The following is a 22,553-nucleotide window of genomic DNA, read 5'->3' as shown; positions in this document are numbered from 1 at the left end:
GTCTACATAGTCATATGCCATGTATACTCTGCTGCATCTAGCTTACTATACCATACGAATCACTGTAGTACCCATGTGCCTTCCAGAGGTATATAATCAAGTGGATTATCTATGTTTTCTGCTCTCCCTCCTAGGGGAGAGGAAATGTAGAAATACCTGCAGAATATTAATCTCATGGGGAAGCTATGTCAGGGAGTTGGTCTTCTACTGGTCCTTAAGGTAGTGAAATGTACATTTATTTGGATCTCTTATGGAAGGGCGTTCCAAAGCAGGAACAACATTTATTTCTGATGACCAGGTGATATCTTCAGCGAACATTTATTAGCATATGGTTACATCTCTCTCTAACCGCGACCCACTGTGATAGGGATCACACAGAGACATTAATCCCGGGTGTTACTTCATCAATTTCATTGGAATTACAAAGAGGATGAATTCCATGCTTTGCATATAAGGCATGTCCACTGTGGGTGACTGCAGACCTATTGTAGACAGAAGTGTAGAGTTGAGAGGAAATAAACTAGCCAGTGAGGGCCCAAATTCAAAATTCTGCACCACACTCATGCTATGACAAACAAACTAACCAAGACCCTCCAGCAGGTCAAAAGCAAAACTGTCATGTGGATTGACTCACAATAGCTTTGGTGAAGCAACAACTTACCCTGCTTTACCTCCGGCTTCCATGTGATTGGCTAGCGTGACATCATTTGACCACACATCGAACTGCCACTTCCTGAGGCCCAAGACTCCACAGTGAACTCTCCCACTGTGGATCCCAACCCTCATGTTCACGTTGACTCCTGTCACCTCCCGGACCAATCTGAAAAGAGATGCAGAAAGAGAAGGATGTCTCTGGGAATTATGTGCCTGCATCCACTGACATAACTTGGCTCCAAGAGTGCAAAATCCACAATTCCCTAGAAATTATTCAAAACACACACAAAAGGGCTGCTCATTCATAGTACTTTGGCTACAGAAAACAGATAGGCTGCACTGCACTTTGATAATCTGGCTAGCCAAGCAAAGTACTAATTAGACAGCGGTGTCCCTGGAATAAGTCCTTGTTCTCTCAACTTGGTCACAAGTTCAGAGCTCATGGAAAAGTTCTTTGGGAGGGTGAAAGCACTAAGTCTTGGTCTTTGATTTCCATACCGAAACTGGACATAACCTCCCAGCTCTCTGAACATCATTAAAAGTAATAGCATGTTGCAAAGAAAAAAAGAAAATGATTTTGAGCTCGTAATTTGTCTGTATGGCACCAAGCATCAAGTGTTCCATGGATGAAACCTGATCTGTGTGTGAAATACCCACTACAGTTGGAAACCTTGAACTGAGCTTTAAGCTGCAGCCATCGCAAACCACAAAACCACATCTTCTGCTCTCACTCCAAGTGGGCAGCTACAAACACTCAGACTCTGATTTTAATGAGCTCTTGGATCCTCTGTTTGCTCCCAAAATGAGTACTGTCATACTTGGTAGGTTTTGCCCTAAAAAGGAAAAAATTTACTTGAAGAGCTCTTCACATGGAAATTTTATTTGGGAATTCTGGTAGGGGGGGCCTTACAAAGGGTCTGATGGCCTCATTAAGGCCAAATGTGGCTTACAGTTGCTGATGATCACATCATTACCAGAAAGCCCATGTTTCACAGAGAAACTCACCTGACAGTTCCTTGGTTGTCTATGGGGTTGAGTGGGGGGCAGGGCACACAGAACAATCTGAGCGGTTGATTCTATGGGCCAGATCCTGTACTTTCAGTAAATGCAGGTTCTTGTTGTGCATAAGGCAAATCCTACTAATTGCGGTCAGTCCTGACCACAGCCCTGTTCTGTTCCTGCAAAGACAACCTAATCTGAGGGCAGAGCCTGCATGGAAAGGGAGATATTGATTCTCCAAGGATCTAGTGCATTCTGCCCTCATCACCGGATATGAGGCTCCCCAGCCTCAGGTCTGGCAACAAACCGAGCAGTGATTGCATACACCAGTCAATAAACTAAATTGCCCCAAATTCAGTTTCATTTGTTCCATATTCTTTTCTTTAAGAAGGAATCAGATGTTTTTATAAAAGTGCTATTTTCAACTGCAAAGCCTGATCAGGATTGAGACCTCATTGTTCTAAGTGCCATACAAACACTGAGGTAGATATGGTCCCTCTCTCAAAGACCTCACAATCTAACACTTGACATGTTTCTAATGGCAACCGCCTGACACTTTGACTTACCAGGGGATTATCACTGAACCTTCTCTCATTGCTCCCAAGTGAACTGATAACACAGGCTGTTTATTTCTTCCTCTTGTTTTCTTAAATTTATATACACAAATAGAAGCCTATCTTTCCACTTACTCATCGCGGTACTTACATGTCCTCTGTGCACTGCACTATCTATCTTTGAGAACATGTATTTGTAACCAATTATGCCTATGTTAATTGATCTACTCAGAGCTGGAACTACTCAATATAGGTCCAATTCTGTGATGTGGTGAGTGTCCACAAATCTCACTGATTTCATTGGGAGCCAACATGTGTTCAGTCCTTTTCAGGATCAGCTCCTCTAGCATTAAATTATCTAAAACAGAAATGTAAAGGCTCTGCAGTTCTCATCTCCTTCAGTTCAGTAAATTGGATTGAATTTCCACTTTATCTTGATCAAGTTTCAAGGTACATATTTATTGTGCTGGGTACAGTACATCCTTATTATTGGGATTTTTTCAAGGACATAAACAAACACCCACACCTTTGTCTCATTTTTTAGCTCACAAGTATGTGGTTTGAAAAGCAGCATTTCCACCTAAGAGATCTCTTTCTAAGACTAGAATGCAACAACTATTCCTTGTCTCATACACAATGCACATTTGGGCTATTATATCTGTACTTTCACTTATTTGTACATAGTGCTTCTTGCACTTTTCACCTTTGAGATCTGTATAAAAGGAGTTGCCGAATAACCTGCTTTCAATGGCTGTAGTAAAGAATCCCATGGAACTGATGTGGAGTACAAAGAAATGGCAGGTTAGGCAGCATCTTATTAAATGCTAAAAGGAATCATTTCCAACAACTTGTACTACCAAGAAAGCACTCGGTCTATTACATTTAACAGCAAAGGTCTCGCTTTGTACCGTGGGTGGCTTGAAAGAATCTATAGCCCTTGACAGGTTGCTTTGTAAACCACTCTCCCAGCTCAGCTGAGTAACACTTAGAGTATGCGGACTCTGCAGTTAAACACCCGCAGCTGGCCCACGTCAGTTGGGATGTGGGGCTACAAAACTGCAGTGTAGATGGCTGAGGCTGGAGCCTGGATTCTGGGACTCGGTGCCGGGTGTCCACAGTGAAATTTTAAAACCCTGTCTGAGCCTCACGAGCCTGAGTCAGCTGACACAGGCCAGGTGCAGGTGTTTAATTGCAGGGTAGACATACCTTATGAAGCCTGAAGAGTCTAGGCTTCTTTACTGAACTGCAACCCACGTTGCCTTGAAAAAAATGCATTGGGCTGCTAGTACCCTAGGGTTTACAAATAACTCCTGCTCTACCTTTAAAGCTTGTCTCCCACCTTAAATGGGATGAAAGGCATTTAACAATCTTATTCTTTGCTAAATCTGGAACAAGTGATTTTCTGTTCTTACTCCCCCTGCCTCCCCCAACCTCCACCTACCTTGAGGAATACAGAGAAAATATTTCAGATTTATTAACAGTTACAAAGATCACTTGAACATTGTAAAACTGATTTTATCATTGCTGGGCCTTGCCCCATGTGGAGTTACTTTTGACTGTGCACAGGGACGGCAAAGCGGGTGTTGAACGCTACCGTTCTGACCCACTGGCTTTATACACTCGCTTAGTGCAGTGTAAATGACCGAAAAGGGACAAGGCAATGAAGCACCAGGCTGCTTATCTGTGAATAAACAGCCAAACCCAACTGTTTGCTGCTAAGTAATTAGTCTGAAATCAATAAACAAATCTTCTGGTCTTGTGCCCATCTTCAGGAAGATGACTTGGCACAGGGTGGATGAATGGGTGATCTGTGGCAGTTGTGAGGAGGATACGATCCTCTTTCTCCATCCAAAATACACACACTGCAGCTGCTACAGACCCTCGGGGTTGCAGTGGCATCCATGATTGTGGCACCAGCAGCATCCTTCAGTGCCTTGATCCTAACCACCCTCTCAGTTGGTGCAGCTGGAGCCCTTTTGGTGCACAGGCCTATATCATATTGTCCTCATGTAGCTTCACCAACATCCTGTCCTAGCCTTTCCTCCCCCTACCCATTACATCTGCAGGCTACTGGGCCTTTTCCAAATCAGGTTAGTAGGCAGCATTTTTCCCTTTAAGAAGCAAAGGGGAAAGCTACTGCAGAATGACCAGGGGTCTACAAAGGTTACAGACAGATTTCCATTAGAAACCCTCTTTTCACATGCCTCTATCTTGCTGAAAAATTCTCTTTTGGGACTGACACCTTCCATGCCTAGGATGACCTATCCCTGTAGGTGGGAGGGGGAACATTTTAGATGCCCCATCTGGTTCTAGTGGAATCAGGCTTCCGTCTTTCTACTGTAAGGTCCATTTGTGTGCCTAAATCTAGTGGAATCAGGCTTCCGTCTTTCTACTGTAAGGTCCATTTGTGTGCCTAAATCTGGAATAAGTGATTTGTGTGCCTGTGATTTGTGTGCCTGTGCTGGTCCCAAATGCATCTGCTCTCCGCTGGCCTTTAGCTCAATGAGCTAGCTACCTCATGCATTAAGAGATGAAATACATTGGTACTTACGAGATAGCCTCTATCATGTCCATTCCCATTTCAACACAGCAGTGTGCATGGTCAGTTCTTGCTTCTGGTAATCCAGATACGCAGTAATAGCAATCGCCCAAGATTTTTATACGTAAACAGTGATTTTCCTACAAAGAAAAAAGAAAGAGAGGGAGAAGTATGAAACTTCTTTTCATGCTTGCAATAACTTGCCTTTTAGGGCAGGGAATGTTAGAAACCTAGTGAACCGGTGCAGTATGTCAATCGTGTAACAGGAACCAAAATCAGAATTATAATAGAAAAAACTTACAGCTGCAAGCTTATCAAATCTGGCAAAGAGCTCATTCAGCGTCATGACCAGCTCCTGGGCTGTACACTGGGAGGCCAGGCTGGTGAACCCCTCAATGTCTGCAAAGAGGATGCTATGGAAAAAAAAAAGAAAGATACAGACACAAGTGCCATTAAATTATTGCCTCGTTGCCTAAGTTCTGATCTGCTAGTTAATTTCCCAAGAAGAACACACAGGCTGGGAATCATTCAAGTGACTTAATTCAGGGTTGATATCAATCCTTTTCCTCAACGGTCTAACAGAGCACACTCTTGGTAATTTCCCTCCTTGTCCCGTTTCTGCAGGCTCCACTCAGAAAAGCCACACTCATTTGTCTACTTTCCTGCCCCTCATAAGAAATTGAGGTTTTTCCTGTAATGTCTAAATCTAATTTCCTTGTCCTACCTCTCACACGGCTTTAATGGTCTGGTTTTCTTGCCCACACCCCAGATCCATTATTACTGCAATAATAACAACAGTACTCTGCTCATACATTGTAGCCAGGGACCTTAAAGTGCTTAACAGATGCTAAGTTGCACAGTGAAGAGCAGGACTCAAGAGTCTTGATTCCCTGTTCTAACCCACTAGAACACACAGTTCCAGAGCCATGGAATGCTTCTCTGTTCTTTATGCACCAGCGAGGGAAGTCTGCAGTTTTCTTATAGCCCAGCCTTATTAGCTTCCTTTTCTCACCTCTAGTTTTTTGGTCTGATTTCTGAAAAACATATAGAAATAATATTTCACTTTTACACAGCATCTTCCATTCTGAATGGTCCCCAAAGCACTATACAAAACTATTCACATACAGTACCCCGATACGCCGTCACCACTGAGGATGTAGGGAAGCAACCTGGCAGCGCAGAGTGCTGCCGCAAAGCAAGGAGGGGGGGGAGGACATTCTTGCTAAAGACTCTGGGGCAAACCACTTCTGTTATAAGAAGTGTCACAGGATCTTTAACATCCAAATAGCGCACATAAGACTAAGACTGTTAAGATTTCATCCGAAAGACTGCTAAACTGCACCACACAAACAAAGAGACATGAAACTAAATTATTCTACCTTGAAAAAAGATGAGTTATGCCTCCAAGATTTGATCCAGGTGGGTCTAAATATTAGACATGCTGTTTAGGCCAGTGAGGTGCCTCACAAAGCAGTGTGAGATGCCACATTACACCCAGCTCATTATTTGCTACAGGAGATCTCTGATTTGTTACTCTCCAAGAGCTGCTGCTCTAGCCAAACTGCAGTGGGCACATTTTCAGGGATATCTTCCCATAACATCCTAGGACATGAAGTAGTGCAAAAGTGGCAAAAAAAATGTCATGAGTATTATGAAAACGCTGAAGCACACTTTGATTCAGGCACATTTTCACCCTGTTTTCTCACTTCCCTTCCATATTTCAACTCTAATATCTGACCATACTGCATGAAATAATTTCGGTCGGGCAGATGTTGAAGCTCAAACACAATAGGGAAGAGAGAAAACAGGGTGCCAAACATGCCTGAATCAAAATGTGGTTTGAGATTTAAAAAAAATGCTAATGGAAACATGTAATAAATTAAGCTTTCATATCATTTGCAAACAAGCTAAAACAAAGGAATACAATTAAAATAAACCAAAAATCTATTGAGGTGTATTTATAGCTTCCTAAGCAACCACGGATCTTCCCTGAAGACCTTGCACATTTTAATCTTCTGCTGTATTTTTGGACCATGAGCATTTTATTATTAGAACTGACTCATTATAAAAATTGGAAAATGTCTGATTCTTATGCTGGCAAAAAACCTAATCTTTTTGTGGGCTCAAGATCTACATGAAAACTACTTTCACATTGTTACTTACTTTTCAAGATAGGAATACTCTGTCAGGCACCAGGACAAGACACAAAAGCATTTAAATGGCCCTGTATTCAATATAATATGTGGTTTCCCTTGACTGGGAGGGGAGGAAAACTGGTAAAATTTCACTATGAGGAAAACAACAAGTCCTTCATCTTGCTCAGATCCCACTGTGTGGGCTGGTGCACATTACATAAATGACATTACACCCAAAGCACAGTTAGTAGTACTGCTCACTGTTCTCTTCTAGGTATTTCTGGAGACACTGTGTATGATGCTTCATGTCACGTCACCGCTTGGGCAATATAGTGGCTGTCTCTCACACACAGAGATTACTCTAATGATTCTGAAATTAGAGTCAGTGCTAATGCTAATATGCACAGGATAATAACTAATGGTCCCCCTCGCCATCATGTCAGGTAGGTAATGGACACTCCACAAAAGCTAATCCTGGTAATCTTTTCACTGGTGAAATGGAGTAATTTTCAGAGGACTTCATAGCTGATGTGCACACAAATTTATGTCTTTTCCAATTGAAGCTAAATGCCTACAGCCTCAACATTGCCTTAACTTGTAACCTTTGCTAAATGAGCAAAAATTGCTTTTTGTTTGAACTCTGATGAATTAAAGATGTCATTTTGTCAGCTTTATCCTCATCTTGAAGTTACAGGGAGCAGCAATGGGCCCTATTTTAGGATTCCACATCTGGCCTTCTGCCTGAATTTTGGACAGCTGTTCTACAGTGCAACACTAAAACCTCACAGTTACAAACACCAGAGTTATGAAGTGACCGGTCAACCACACATCTCATTTGGAACCAGAAGTAGGCAATCAGAAAGCAGCAGAGACCCCAAACAAGGTAAGGAAATTGTTTTTGCTCTTGTTCCATTTAAATTAAGATGGTTAAAAGCAGCATTTTTCTTCTGCATGTTCTGGCTGATAAAGGCAAGCATTGGACACCTTCCAACTTCTGCAACAAATGAAGCAGGTTTCTACAGCCAACAACCTCCTTCATTCTAAACCAGTGGTGCTCGCACTTTTTCAGTTGTGCCGCCTCTTACCAGTAATGGGATCTGTCTGTGTCTTCTCCCTCTATTACTGCACAGCCAAGGCTTCCTCAGTAGTGGAGCTTGGGCTGAAGGCAGAGCTGGGGGTGGAACGAGGGATGGGGGAGTAGCTCCAGCACAGAGCGGAGCTAGTTTGGAGGCAGAGAGGGAATGAGGGCAGAGCTCGTCTGGGAGCTGGTCTGGGGGCAGAGATGGAGTGACAGCAGAGCTGGGCCTGGAGGCAGAGCAGGACTTGGGACTGAACAGGGTTGGGGGAGGAGAAAAGCTGGGGGCAGAGTCGATCTGGCAGCCAGGCTGGAAGTGCAGCACCCCCACCCCACCCCACCGTGGGGGCTGGCCCCAGCCCCGCCGTATGCCACCTTGAACATTCCTCTGCGTCCCCTAGGGGGACCATGCCGCAAAATTTGGAGACCACTGCTCTAGACCCCTCCTGATTCATCCCCAGAGCACCACCCTTCCAGTGTACTGAATGAAACAGGGTCCTCTGAAAAAATGGCAAGTGATCACATAGGTAAAGGCTGCATGATAATGCAAACACACAAGGAGGATGAACTGAAGCTGAATGGGCAGCCTTCGTTCTGGCATTAAAGTTTGTGTGCTTGACTTTGAAACTGCAATATTCTTTGAACCATTTTTTGGGGTGGAATAGATTTATAGGCCACAATTTAGGACTATTATCATTATCTAGTCTGCCCTCCCCCTCCTACACAACACAAGCCACACAATATCACCCCGCAGACAGAGTCAGAGCTTCTCTTTAGAACAAAATCTACCAGAAATTCCCCTCAAATCGCTGATGAGATTTGTGGGACATAGAATTGAAAGAGGAATTACTGTAATTATGCCAAGATATTCTGAGGGATAAAAGGAGCCTTCGTGCCTTAATTCCATCGCACTCGCCCACTTCCCACCCTTTCTTTGGCTGGTGCCATTTATTTAGTGCCGTTTTATTTCAGGTTGCCCTTAGAAAATAAAGGTGTTTTGTTCAAGGAGGATGGCAGCTGGCATCTCTATTGGAAAGCAAAAGTCAAGCCAATTATTTTGCAGGATGCATCAGATGAGGCATTTTCCAACAGGTGAAAGTGAACTATGCTTACACATCAATGAGTGCAAGACACGGCAGTCATGCCCCTTCACAGACCAAGGGTCAACCAGCATTGAAATTTTGGGACGAATAGAGATGTTGATGATAAAGGCTAAACAAAATAAGAGTTTTAGCTATAAATCTCAAGAGGATGAAGAGCTTATTGGTTTGAAAATGCCACTGATGCCATTAGTGAAGGCTGAGTGGAGAGGAATGGTAGTAATTGACCACAATTAATTTATGGCCTGAATTTCATAGATGATCAGCTGCCACAGGTCCTGCTGACTTCACTGGGAGCGGAGACTGTTAGCACATCTGGAAGGCAATTGCTGTGCAAAAAATATAATCTAAATAGGTAATTAAAATGCAGAAATGGCTTTAATGTTCTGGAGCTAGTTTCTGCATCATCACTGATCTCATGCTAATCTGATAGTGGGGTCTACATTGACCAGGGCTTGACCTTTCCCCTTATTTTTACCTAACTATAAGAGATGGTAAATTGCTTATTTCTGGGGGAATACAGGAGAGAAGAGAAGTTATTGCATTTTTTTAGTCTTAACTCAATGATCCACAAGGTGCACTACCCAGTGTTTTATTACTTAAAATTCATTATCTTTTTTCCAGAGTATATTTTCCTTTATCCTATAACACAACACAATACAACACAACTTCAGCGCCTACTCCCATTAAAATCCTTGACAAAACTCCCAGTAATGTCATGGGCTGCAAGATCTGGCTGGTAGTGTAATTTATATCTTATACACTGACACCATCCTCAGATGCTTTCCAGGGTTAAATCATACAGCAACAGCAGGAGTACAACTACACATAGAGAGAGAACGATTAAGGGACACAGGCAAGAGAGAAGACACATTTTGAGTTCAGATTTCAACACAAAGAGAGAGTCAATGAGTCAGAAAACATAGGAGGGCTCTTCCAGATGGCAGGCATCATAGAGGAGAAGGCTCTTGGATCAAGAGCCTGAGACATGAGGCAGAGAATCCAGCTGGAAACCAAAGCAATGAAGAGAGGAATAGAAAGAAGTGAGGTCAATGAGGGGGGCTGGAGCAACTCTATTCAAGTTAAAAAAAAATCTAAACAAACACCTACCTGCCCTCCCACAGGCTGGAGGCCTTATATGACTTAGAAGCCAGCGGAGTTATCAGAGGATGGGTTTAACATGGCCACGATTCTTTTTAAATGCAAGAATATTTGAAATGCTAAATTTCAGAGTAGTAGCTGTGTTAGTCTGTATCTGCAAAAAGAACAGGAGTACTTGTGGCATCTTAGAGACTAACAAATTTATTTGAGCATAAGCTTTCGTGGGCTACAGCTCACTTCTTCGGATGCATAGAATGGAACACACAGACAGAAGATAGTTATACATACAGAGAACATGAAAAGGTGGAAGTAAGCATACCAACTGTAAGAGCCCAATCAATTGAGATCAGCTATCATCCACCTTTTCATGTTCTCTGTATATATAACTATCTTCTGTCTGTGTGTTCCATTCTATGCATCCGAAGAAGTGAGCTGTAGCCCACGAAATCTTATGCTCAAATAAATTTGTTAGTCTCTAAGGTGCCACAAGTACTGCTGTTCTTTTTGTGAAATGCTAAAGCAAATCACCAGTATTACTAACCTCAAGAAAAATGATTATGTTCTATTTCAAAACATTTGCATCCCAGCCCCAGCACAGATCTTGCAAGGGAAGAAATACAAACCCTATCACCATCACAATGGCAACACGAGCAATGAATATAAACAGCATGTGTTACTGGAAACTGAGCATCAACACGCACTGTACGGCAAAGTCAACAAAACCCTAGACACATTGAGATTTAATGAGTTATAGAACACAGTAAAGCGCATCCAACTGCATGAAAATTAAAACCGTGGTATTTGATTGTAAGAAATGAATAAGTAATAAGAAAAGGGAAAGCTAATTTGGCATAATAAAATTATCATTGTTTACAATAAACTATCATTTAATTAATTTGGGCAAACGGTTAGAGGTAAAATAAGCAAAAATAAGTAGTAGTCTATAGCAAACAATATGCCCAGCATCAATGTTTTTACTAGGTTAATTGGTAAGGATAGTCATTCGGAGCATTGCTGTTAGGTTTATGACACTACCAGTGTGCTGCTTGTTAATTATTTATTAAAGTCAGCATATCTTTTTAAACTGGTTAGGTCGTTTTGCATTAGTTACTTTTACTACTGGAAATCATCCAGCATTCTAAATTTGGCTCCATCAGCTACTCTGACACATTAACTGGTACTGCTACAATTTGAGATACATATTTCAGGGCAACTACATTACATGTAATGATTGTGCGAGCTATTCTAGGATCATAAGAACATAAGAATGGTCATCCTGGGTCAGACCAATGGTTCATCTAGCCCAGTATCCTGTCTTCCAACAGTGGCCAATGTCAGGTGCTTCAGAGGGAATGACCAGAACAGGTAATCGTTAAATGATCCATCTCCTGTTGCCTATTCCCAGCTTCTGGCAAACAGAGGCTAGGGATACTTCACAGAATGGGTTAGCATCCCTGCCTATCCTGGCTAATAGCCATTGATGGACCTATCTTCCATTAACTTCTCTAGTCTTTTTTGAATTCCATTATGGTTTTGGCCTTCACAACATCCTCTGGCAAAGGGTTCCATAGGTTGACTGCACTGTGTGAAGCAGTACTTCCTTTTGTTTGTTTTAAACCTACTGCCAATAAATTTTATTTGGTGACCCCTAGAGTTCTTGTGTTATGAGAAGGAGTAAATAACACTTCCTTATTTACTTTCTCCACACCTCAATCATCTCTCCCCTTAGTTGTCTCTTTTCAATCTGAAAAGTCCCAGTTTTATTAATCTCTCCTCATATGGAAGCTGTTCCATATCGCTAATCATTTGTGTTGATTAGTCTTTCTCCCCTTCAGCCATTTGGAGGATGAACATGCACATGAAAGGGTGCATGTGAAAACTAGTGCATGAAGAAATTAGGGAAATGTGGTGTAGATGAAATTACTGTAAGATGAGTGCATAAGTACAGTCTTTCAACTGATTAAAGAGTCGTTATCTATGGTCTGCTGTCAAACTAGGAGGCCATATCTAGTGGGGTCTTACAGGGGTCTATCTTAGATCCAGTAGGACTCATACTAGTCAACATTTTCATTAATGACTTGAATAATGGAGTAGAGAGTATGCTTACAAAATTTGCAGATGATACCAGGCTGGGAGGGGTTGCAAGCACTTTACAGGTCAGTAATCAAAATGACCGTGACAAACGAGAGAATCCGTTTGAAATCAACAAGATGAAATTCAATACAGACAAGTATAAAGTATTACACTGAAGAAGGAAAAATCAAATGCACATCTACAAAATGGGGAATAACTGGCTAGACAGTAGTACTGCAGCAAAGGATCTGGGAGTTATAGTGGATCACAAATTGAACATGGTCCAAGAATGTGATTAAGTAATGAAAAAGACAAATATAATTCTGTGATGTATTAACAGGAGTGTTGTAAGTAAGATATAGGAAGTAATTGCTCCACTTGGCACTGGTGAGTTCTCCAGGAGCATGCCGGATTTAACTAAATTGATTCTTCACTGGAAACAGGTGATAATAAATAACTTATCTGGAAGGAAGGCTATTTTAGGAAGGCAAAACAACTAAAATGAGATATGCAGTGGCTATAAGCCAGACCACAAAAGGAGTCTGTTATAGCTGTCTTTGTGACATGCAAAGGAAATTCAGTGGTTTACACACAATATAAGTACCACTTTATTAATCCATTACCACAAACCAAATCAGATGTCTCTGCCTGCTGATCATAAATATGAATCCCAATGACTGTTTCTAAATGAGGTTTCAGAGGATTTTGAACCATGTTGTGTGTCTAATAGGGGGTCTGTTCTTCTGGGCTGCTGGAACCATGGAAACATTCACAACTGTTCAGGACAGAAAGTGAAGGATGTCATCTCTATTCATACTGAAAGGGAATTTAGGAAGGCAGAGTTTAATTACCCAGGTTGGAATATGACCCAGCATTAAAACCCTGCTCTTGCAATACATGTCATGGGATCCATAAGGCCCACAAATGGGCAGATCCTGAGATTTATCTCATTCAAAATAGGTCACCATCAGCAGCGTATGTCTGCCAAAACGTGGGGGTGCTGGTTCTCTACAGATTTAAAAGGGAAAGTACCATCTACCAGATCTGCAGCTGCTGATCTGATTTTAACAACAGTAAGAAGTCTCTGGGAAGTAAGAGGAAAACAACTGATCCAAATTCAGCTCTGAAGTCAGGGGAAGCGCAATACTTTACATTGAAACTTTCATTGTTGTATGCAGTATTGTTGTAGCCATGTTTCTTTAATGTCTCCCACTTTAAATATGTTTTCTGTAATTCTGGGGTTCTAAAGAGTGAATATGCTTTTGAGGTCAAGAGAGAGACAGAAGGATTCTCTTGTCATCTGAAAAAGTTAGTGGTACCAGAAGCCAATAGGGAAAAGAATAAGATGACTCACTATCAGAATGGCTTCTTGACTTTAGTGCTAGTACAGGAGGAGTCCTTGTGGGGAATGGAGGAAAGCAATAAGAGCCATGAGGATGTAAAGGGGAAATTAAACTAGGGCTGTCAAGTGATTAAAAAAATTAATAGCGATTAATTGCGCTGTTAAACAATAATAGAATATCATTTATTTAAATATTTTTGGATGTTTTCTACATTTTCAAACATATTGATTTCAATTACAACACAGAATACAAAGTGTACAGTGCTCACTTAATTTTTTTATTACAAATATTTGCACTGTAAAGACAAAAGAAATAGTATTTTTCAATTTTCCTAATACATGTAGTGTAATGCAATCTCTTCATCATGAAAGTTGAACTTACAAATGTAGAATTATGTACAAAAAATAACTGCATTCAAAAATAAAACAATGTAAAATCTACAAGTTCACTCAGTCCTACTTCAGCCAATCACTCAGATAAACAAGTTTGGTTACAATTTGCAGGAGATAATGCTGTCCACTTTTTGTTTACAATGTCACCTGAAAGTGAGAGAAGGTGTTTGCACGGCACTGTTATAGCCAGCATTGCAAGATATTACATGCCAGATCTGCTAAAGATTTGTATGTCCCTTCATGCTTCAACTACCATTTACAGCATTATCTTCTGTAAATGTAAACAAATGTGTTTGTCTGAGCAATTGACTGAACAAGAAGTAGGACTGAGTAGACTTGTAGGTGCTAAAGTTTTACATTGTTTTGTTTTTGAGTGCAGTTAGATAACAAAAAATACCTACATTTGTAAGTTACACTTTCAAGATAAAGAGATTGCACCACAGTACTTGTATGAGGTGAACTGAAAAATACTATTTCTTTTGTTTAGCATTTTAAAGTGCAAATATTTGTAATAAAAATATAAAGTGAGCACTGTACACTTTGTATTCTGTTTTGTAATAGAAATCAATATATCTGAAAATGTAGAAAAAAATAAAAAATATTTAATACATTTCAATTGGTATTCTATTGTTTAACAGTGCGATTAATCGCGATTAATTTTTTTGAGTTAATTGCATGAGTTAACCGCGATTAATTGAGAGCCCTACTTTAAACATAATATGGAATATTTATCTTTCAGACACACTCTGCATTCACTGCGACTGTTAAGCAAGAATCAGAGAGCAGGCAGCGAAGGAGGAATAAACTTCAGCTGACTAGTGTACAGAAAGCAAACTATTCATGTTTGCACCTTGAATCAATGGTATCAGAAGTTAGAGAGGAAGAGACCCATTCAGTCTCATCTAGTCCAGTGCAGGAGGCTCCTTACAGTATATTTTTCAGGGTTTTGTCTAGCACAGCTTTAAATCCACAAGCTCTCGACATTTGCTGTTTGAATCACATTTGGCAATTTTATCCTAGCATCAAGGATATTTAGCTAAGCAAGGCGGCTTCTCCATTCCCTATCCAAGAGCAGCAATATATGCAGAATGATCACTTTCAACCTAACAACCTTATTTGGGGTATTGCTTCCTTGCTCCCTCTTCTCCACTCCCTTTTATCTTCTACAGTTTTCTTGGAAATTAAGTCATTTGCAAGCTGTTTTCTTGCAAATTAACTCATTTGCAAACTGTTTGGATCAGGGATTATGTCCCTGCTCACTATGGGAAGCACTGGGATTGCCTATAGCATTATGTTACAGCGTGATACAGCACTAATTCCTTGGATAAAACAGGTGATTGTAGGGAAGGTGACTAGCGCTGCAAAGTGGACAAGCTTGTGCCAAGACATCCAGAGAATTGAAAGTATGGATCAGAGGGACAAGTGAAATTTCACAAGAGTAATTTTCAGTCCAGTTTAGAGAACATATTAAATTGATGACACAAAGAAGAAATAGGAGGTAAAACATCAGTTATTTGCTGGGAGGATTGAATTAGCAGGGAAAAGACATTCTAATTAGACGAGGAAAGCAACCAACTATAGATTGAGTTCAGGGCCGGCGCTTCCATTTGGGTGACCTAGGCAGTCGCCTAGGGCGCTAGGATTTGGGAGAGCGGCAGACTGCTCCGGTGGACCTCCTGCCGGCGTCCCTGCGGATGGTCCGCTGGTCCCGCAGCTCTGGTGGCGCAACCGCAGGCATGCCTGCGGCAGGTCCACCGGAGCTGCGGGACCAGCGGACTGTTCACAGGGATGCCTGTGGCAGGTCCACCGGAGCTGCGGGACCAGCGGACTGTTCACAGGGACGCCTGCGGCAGGTCCACCGGAGCTGCGGGACCAGCGGACTGTTCACAGGGACGCCTGCGGCAGGTCCACCGGAGCTGCGGGACCAGCGGACTGTTCACAGGGACGCCTGCGGCAGGTCCACCGGAGCTGCGGGACCAGCGGACTGTTCACAGGGACGCCTGCGGCAGGTCCACCGGAGCTGCGGGACCAGCAGACTGTTCACAGGGACGCCTGCGGCAGGTCCACCGGAGCCACGGAACCAGCAGACCGTCCGCACGAACGCCTGCGGGAGGTCCACCGGAGCCGCAGGACTGGCGAGCCGGCCGTGCGCCTAGGGTGCCAAAAACCCTCACGCTGCTGCTGATTGAGTTGTACAAAAATGGGACAGATAATAGGGCCTATGGAATTTAATCATCAAATCATAGAACCATAAGGTTAGAAGGTACCACAAGTGCTATCTAGTCTAACCCCCTGCCAAGATGCAGGATCTGTTGTGTCTAAACCATCCAAGACAGATGGCTATCCAGCCTGTTTTTGAAAACCTCCCATGAAGAAGCTTCCATGACCTCCCTAAGCAGTATGTGCCATTGTCCTACTATTCTTACAATCAGTAAGTTCTTCCTGAGATTTAATCTAAAACTGCCATGCTGTAGTTTGAACCCATTGCCTCTTGTTCTGCTCTCTGAGGTATGAGAGAACAACTTTTCTCCATCTTTTTTATGGCAGCCTTTCAAGCATTTGAAGACTGCTATCATGTCCGCCCTTAATCTTCTCTTTTCCAAACTAAACATACCCAGTTCCTTCAGCCTTTGCTCATATGGCTTTCATTCCATCCCTTTGATCATCTCTGTTGCACACTTTGGATCCTTTCCAGTTTCTCTACATCATTTCTATACAGCGGTGACCAAAATTGGACACAGTACATCAGCTGAAGTCTAACCAGCACCGAGTAGAGTGGTACTATCACCTCACATAACTTGCATGCTATGCCTCTGTTAATGCACCCAAAATTACATTTGTTTTTTTTGTGTGTGTGTGTGTTGTTGTTTTTTTGGCAACAGTATCACATTATTGATGCATGTTGAAGTTGTGATCCCCACAACTTTCAGATCCTTCCCAGAAGTGCTTCATCCAAGCCAATTATCCCCCATTCTGTATCTGTTCATTTGGTTTTTTCTTTCATATGTGTAACACCTTACATTTGTCTTTGTTGAATTTCATTCTGTTGTCTATACTCCAGTTCTCCAATTTATCAAGATGCCTTTGAATTTTACCTCTGTCCTCCAAAAGTGTTTGCAACTCCTCATAACTTTGTCATCTTCAAATTTGATCATTATGCTCTCTATTCCTACATTCAGGTCATTAATAACAATGTTAAATAACACCAAACCCAGAACAGATCCCTGTGGAACTAAACTTGAGACCTCCTTCCAATCTGACATCACTCCATTAATAGTTACATTTTGTTTGTGGTTGTTTAACCAATTATGTATCCGTTTAATGTACCAAAATTTAAAGGCAACAAGTCTTGGGACAACATTATGAGGAAGAAACATATTTGGTCATTGTCAACTAGGCTATATTGACAAATTCCATAAGTAAATATTAAAGATACATAATACTAAACTATATATCATTGGCAGATTCATGGTTTTAACCTTCAGAGTTCCCAAACTGCTATCCAAATCAGTGCATACAAGGGTGCATTTTATTAGCAAAAACTCAGCATATTAGCAAACCTTTAACAAAAACCAATATATTGATGTTTTTGATATACTTAAACAGAGGGTCCAAAATGCTGCAGCCAGTATAAATTCTGATTCCAGGGACCAAAGCCAGACCAATCATAATAGCCTCACCCTGGGTCACTTTCACTTCTTTTGTATTCAATAACCAATTAAAAATTTCCCATGTTGTCACTCCACCGTCATATCTGCCTATTCATTCCATGCTTGGCCTCCTATGTTCCTACTTCCTCCATTCTTCACTGGTGGAGGCAAAGGGGTCATTTTTACATTGTGATGCTCCCTACCTCTGACTCACTTTACCTTTTTAATCTATCTAAGGCAATTATACTTCACCAATGACCACAGCATCATGGTAGCACATACAGTAAGAACAGCATGTGGATATCGGAACACATATCTTTCCCTAGCCACCTCATCTTACTGTACTTTTTGAAGAGGGTTACTCCGTTGTGTGTTCCAAGGGGAAACCTAGCAGGGTCATTCTCCAGACACTGTTATTGGAGGGAACATCTGAACAAACACATTCTTGCATCTCAAGATGCCTAGATTCTGCCTTGTCCTCATTATTCCTGGTAGAGATTTCCACAGCCAAGTGCCCTTCTTGGAAAACTACCTCTGGACACCAAGAGATGTTTTCAGGATTGTTAGGTGCAGAACACAAGTTATTTATGGCTATCAAACTCGGTTCTGGGGACAGAGAGGCTCTCTCTGAGACAGCCACCACCTACTCTGCTCAGGACTTTAAAGATAATGGCCAAGAGTTTGAAGAGAATCCAGAAACTGATCGGGAACCAGTGAAGACCACAGAACAATGGAGAGATGTGTTCTCTTCTGGCACAGGTAAAGTGTAAGTAAACCTAACCTTAAAACCTTTTCTCTCACCTCTCCAGAAATCATTTTATGATGCTTTATAGGAAGGATACAACAGGGAGACTAATTTGCTATCATTAACAACTTTTACCATCTATGTTTTATATTCATAAAGGGGTACTGCCATGTGCAAACAGGCAGATATGGACAATGTTATGACACCACTTTGGTCAGCATGGTGCAGCTGTTAGAGTACTGAAGTGGTAGACCTGTGTTTCAGAAATGCTTTGAGATCTTCCAGTCAAAAGCAATACAGAGGTATTCTATCCTCATCTACTGCACCCTCTCCCACGGTCAATGTACTGTACCTTAGCAGTAAAAGAACAAATAGCTTCTTACTTCAAGATGTTAAATTTAGAGATGTGGAAAGGCAGATCAGACATTAAGAAATAAAGGCAAAACAGGTTATCAGAGAAGAATTCTTCCTGAAATAAGGTAGTCAGAATGATTCCAGAAACCTTGCAGAATATAGCATAAGAACATAAGAATGGCCATACTGGGTCAGACCAAAGGTCCATCCAGCCCAGTATCCTGTCTACTGACAGTGTCCAATGCCAGGTGTCCCAGAAAGAGTGAACCTAATAGGTAATGATCAAGTGATCTCTCTCCTGCCATCCATCTCCACCCTCTGACAAACAGAGGTTAGGAACACCGTTCCTTACCTGGCTAATAGCCGTTAATGGACTTAACCTCCATGAATTTATCTAGTTCTCTTTTAAACTCTGTTATAGTTAAAAAACAGATTATTATAAAACAGATTATCTGAACACAAAGAAGAGATATGTAATAACACAAAAGGAGATGATGGAAAATGGTATTTGCCATCAACTACGCTATTTAACACTCTTAACACAACAGCAGACAGCTGGACGCCTGTATAAGCAGAGTATAAGCATAAGAACAGAAACTGGGTTTACATAGTGCCTTTCGTACTCCAGTTTCTCACAGTATTTTCTAAAGCAATAACTGACTTACTGCTAACACAGCAACTACGGAAGTAAACAAAACATCTATTACACGTTCCAGTGTAGCGTACACAGACTAGGCGTCAGGACTTGTTTTACTGAGCGGAGGTGGGAAACTGTCCAGATCAATGGGATTGTGTGGGAGTTTCTGCGCATGTGTTTACAGCCACAGTCACACAAAGCACTACTGAGATTTTTAACCTCTCATGGAACAGCTTCTAGAGATGGGCAGACTTCATTTAACATTTGACATCAAAGACAGATTATAGAATTATTTCGTTACAAGACAGAATCAAACTGCCTAATTTTAATCCCAACCTCAAACTGGTTTCCCTTTCCACACCTGCAGTTTGGTAGGCACAAATTTCATGCACAGTCGGTGCTACTTAAAAACCTTACTTCTTGACTGCATCAGTGTACTAAGAAGTTCAAATTCTAAAGCAAGTTTGAGGTATACCTCTACCTCGACATAACCCTGTCCTCGGGAGCCGAAAAATCTTAGTGTGTTATAGGTGAAACCATGTTATATCGAACTTGCTTTGATCTGCCGGAGTGCGCAGCCCCCCTCCCCACCGAGCACTGCTTTACCGAATTCGTGTTATATTGGGTTGCGTTATATCGGGGTAAAGGTGTACTTGCTAATCGCAGATGTAAAATTTCACCTTAAGGCAGGTTTCAACAATCCAGCCCATTAAATCTAGGGATAGAAAAGACCTATTAGGTCACCTTGTTCTCTACAAAACGTTTATCAGTGTTTTGTCCATTCTAGTTGTAAATGTCACAAGGGTTCTGGTTTCCAACATCAGCCTCAAGAGACTATTGAGAGCCTAACAGATCTCATGGTTATGAAGACTTTATTGATATGCATTCCTTTTTACCATAGTTTTAACTTTTTTCTCGTGTTAAATAATTCCTTTCCTAGCTATTTGCACCCTGAAAATATCTGCTGATTTATCTACTGTCTGCTATCAAATTCTACTCTATTATACTGATATTAATCTGGTGTAGTTCCATCACCATTTCAGTTATTCCAGGTTTACATCACCACTGTATGTGCTTCCATTACACATACACTACCTAAGTGACTATAATTCCTGCCTCTAAATAATACCACCACCCTTTCCATGGCTATTGAAAAAAGTCCACTGTATAAACAGAGCAGTAGCGGGAGCAGGGATTTATACTGTGAACGCTCATATTTGAGGCACTAGAAGTAAACAACACAATCGATTTCAACTCAACAGAGGGTTCAGTACTGGAGATGAGTGAATAAGTTAAGATAAAACAACTTTCTCATTTGATTCTTTGCTGAAAACTTGATCCCAGATTTTTTGTTTTAAAGACTTTTTAGAAAGTTTAGTTAACTTTCTTTGTTGTACACTTTTATATTTATTTCTGCATCCAATATTTCCAGTTAAAGAAGATCAGATAGCTTAGATAAGCATTGCAGCCCCAACGCTGAGAAGTAGAAGTGTCTAGGTCTTCTATTGTGAATAGCAAAACATTGTGGGAGTTGGTCTCAAATACTTATAAAATCCACCCAACTGGGTTTTCACAAACTCCAATTTGGTTTAACATTAATGTAATAAATGGGAGAGCGGAAACCACTTTGCTTCACATAAACAGAAAATAGGGGATCTTAATTTATTTGATGATGTATTTTTTCAGGACTTCAAAAGAGAAAGTGATTATAAATTTACCTGAGGACCAAGCATGAAAATAAGGGCAGATTAGAAATAGCGATCAGGCTATTGTGCAGAAATTGGAAGGATTTTCCTGGAACATCCATTCTGGGAGACTTTGATTTCAGGGGCAAACACTCGGCATATTACTTGCAGCATTCAGTTAAAGAAGGTAACCTGAATGTGTCACACTCTAAAGTGATATCACTGCAAGACAAACTGAAGAGCTCTCCAGAAATATAAAAACCGAGGCAATCCACTCATCTTCGAGAACGTTTTGGGAAGCGTGGCTGCTTTCTGCCCTCTCTCCATCCCTTTCTCTTATATGCCTCATTTTCTCGATCCATAAAAGTCAGATAATACATCAATTCAGTGTTATGAAGTGTAATCAATATTATTAAAGCACCTTAGGGCATCAGGTAGAAGGTATCAATTTAGTGCTTTAATTATTATTATTACTATAACTTATTGCAGCAACTAGTTATCCCTTAAATGTCCCCCACCCAAGTACTGACCCATCTAGCCCCTGTTTAGCTTTTGAAATATCACTGGATCACCAATTTGGCTTTAGAGCAGTAGAATTAAAGAGGACAGCTCCAAAACCACACAGAGCTTGAAATAAAATTTTAGATTACGTTATGACTCTCATATAGTAGGTATGGGACATATAAGAAGATAAAGATGAATTTTCCTTGGTTTGCTCAGAGCATATACATACCCATCTTGGAGGAGGGGGCATAGAGAAAGGCGACAAATAAACACCATGCTAATGTTGGAAAAATGCATGATTGTGTCAAATAAATTATAGGCGAAATTCACCCTTGTGCCAACACAAGGCTTATGTGCCATGGAAGACCCTCTGAAAGAGGGTCCTTAAGGGGATCTTAAGTGGAGCACAGGCTTTGTGCTGGCCCTTGGCACTAGGGTGAAATTCACTCCATGTGAATATTTCGAATTTTTCCTAAGTCAATGAAACTTGTGTTAAGCATCATGTAAAACTGTGGCCCTGAGTAGCTGAAAACTTTTAAGTTTTGTTTTTGCACCTGCCCATTTTCTCCAAAGTCTCCATTTCTACCAAGCCCCCTCAAGGTGTTTTGGATGTAGATCTTGGAGTATGATCAAAAATCCTAGGTGGCTGAACTACCGATAAATTAAAGAATAGAGCTTCCATTCTGCAATTGTTCTGAATAAGCTATACTAAAATGTATCTTCAAGTGTACATGAATCCAGTAAGCCCAGAACCTGTTGCACATTCTCTCTCCATCTAATGGTTTGTTTAGGGAAAAGATACCTATTTGTCAGGGAGTGAATTAAGCAATGAGAAGTGCAGGAATTGAGATTCTTGACCAATAACAGAAAGGAACATATTGGAGAACTATCCATTTTCTACCTCTATGGGTATGGGTTTTTGAAAATTTCAGAGGTGGTAATTATAATGATTATATTTTATTGCATCCAAAACAGCAAGATTAAATATCAAGGCTTCAACAGAGTAATTGACA

At 41.1% G+C, this 22,553-nt stretch overlaps 1 protein-coding gene across 3 annotated transcripts in view; it reads right to left on the bottom strand.

The window, feature by feature from the left end:
- Nucleotides 1-22,553, bottom strand: part of ADCY5 (adenylate cyclase 5) — a 321,010-nt gene that overhangs the window by 78,828 nt on the left and 219,629 nt on the right. For all 3 annotated transcript variants that reach the window (XM_050916994.1, XM_050916995.1, XM_050916996.1), the window contains 3 exons: nt 5,048-5,159; nt 4,759-4,886; nt 662-820 (listed from right to left, as the gene is read on the bottom strand). In XM_050916994.1, coding sequence (XP_050772951.1) covers nt 662-820; nt 4,759-4,886; nt 5,048-5,159 — 399 coding nt within the window. The remainder of the gene's footprint in view (nt 1-661; nt 821-4,758; nt 4,887-5,047; nt 5,160-22,553) is intronic.

The sequence above is a fragment of the Gopherus flavomarginatus genome, chromosome 10 (assembly GCF_025201925.1).
Source record: "Gopherus flavomarginatus isolate rGopFla2 chromosome 10, rGopFla2.mat.asm, whole genome shotgun sequence".
Taxonomy (NCBI): Eukaryota; Metazoa; Chordata; order Testudines; family Testudinidae; genus Gopherus; species Gopherus flavomarginatus.
The sequence above is the reverse complement of the archived record's forward strand: the minus strand, read 5'-3'. Positions and strand labels throughout refer to the sequence as shown.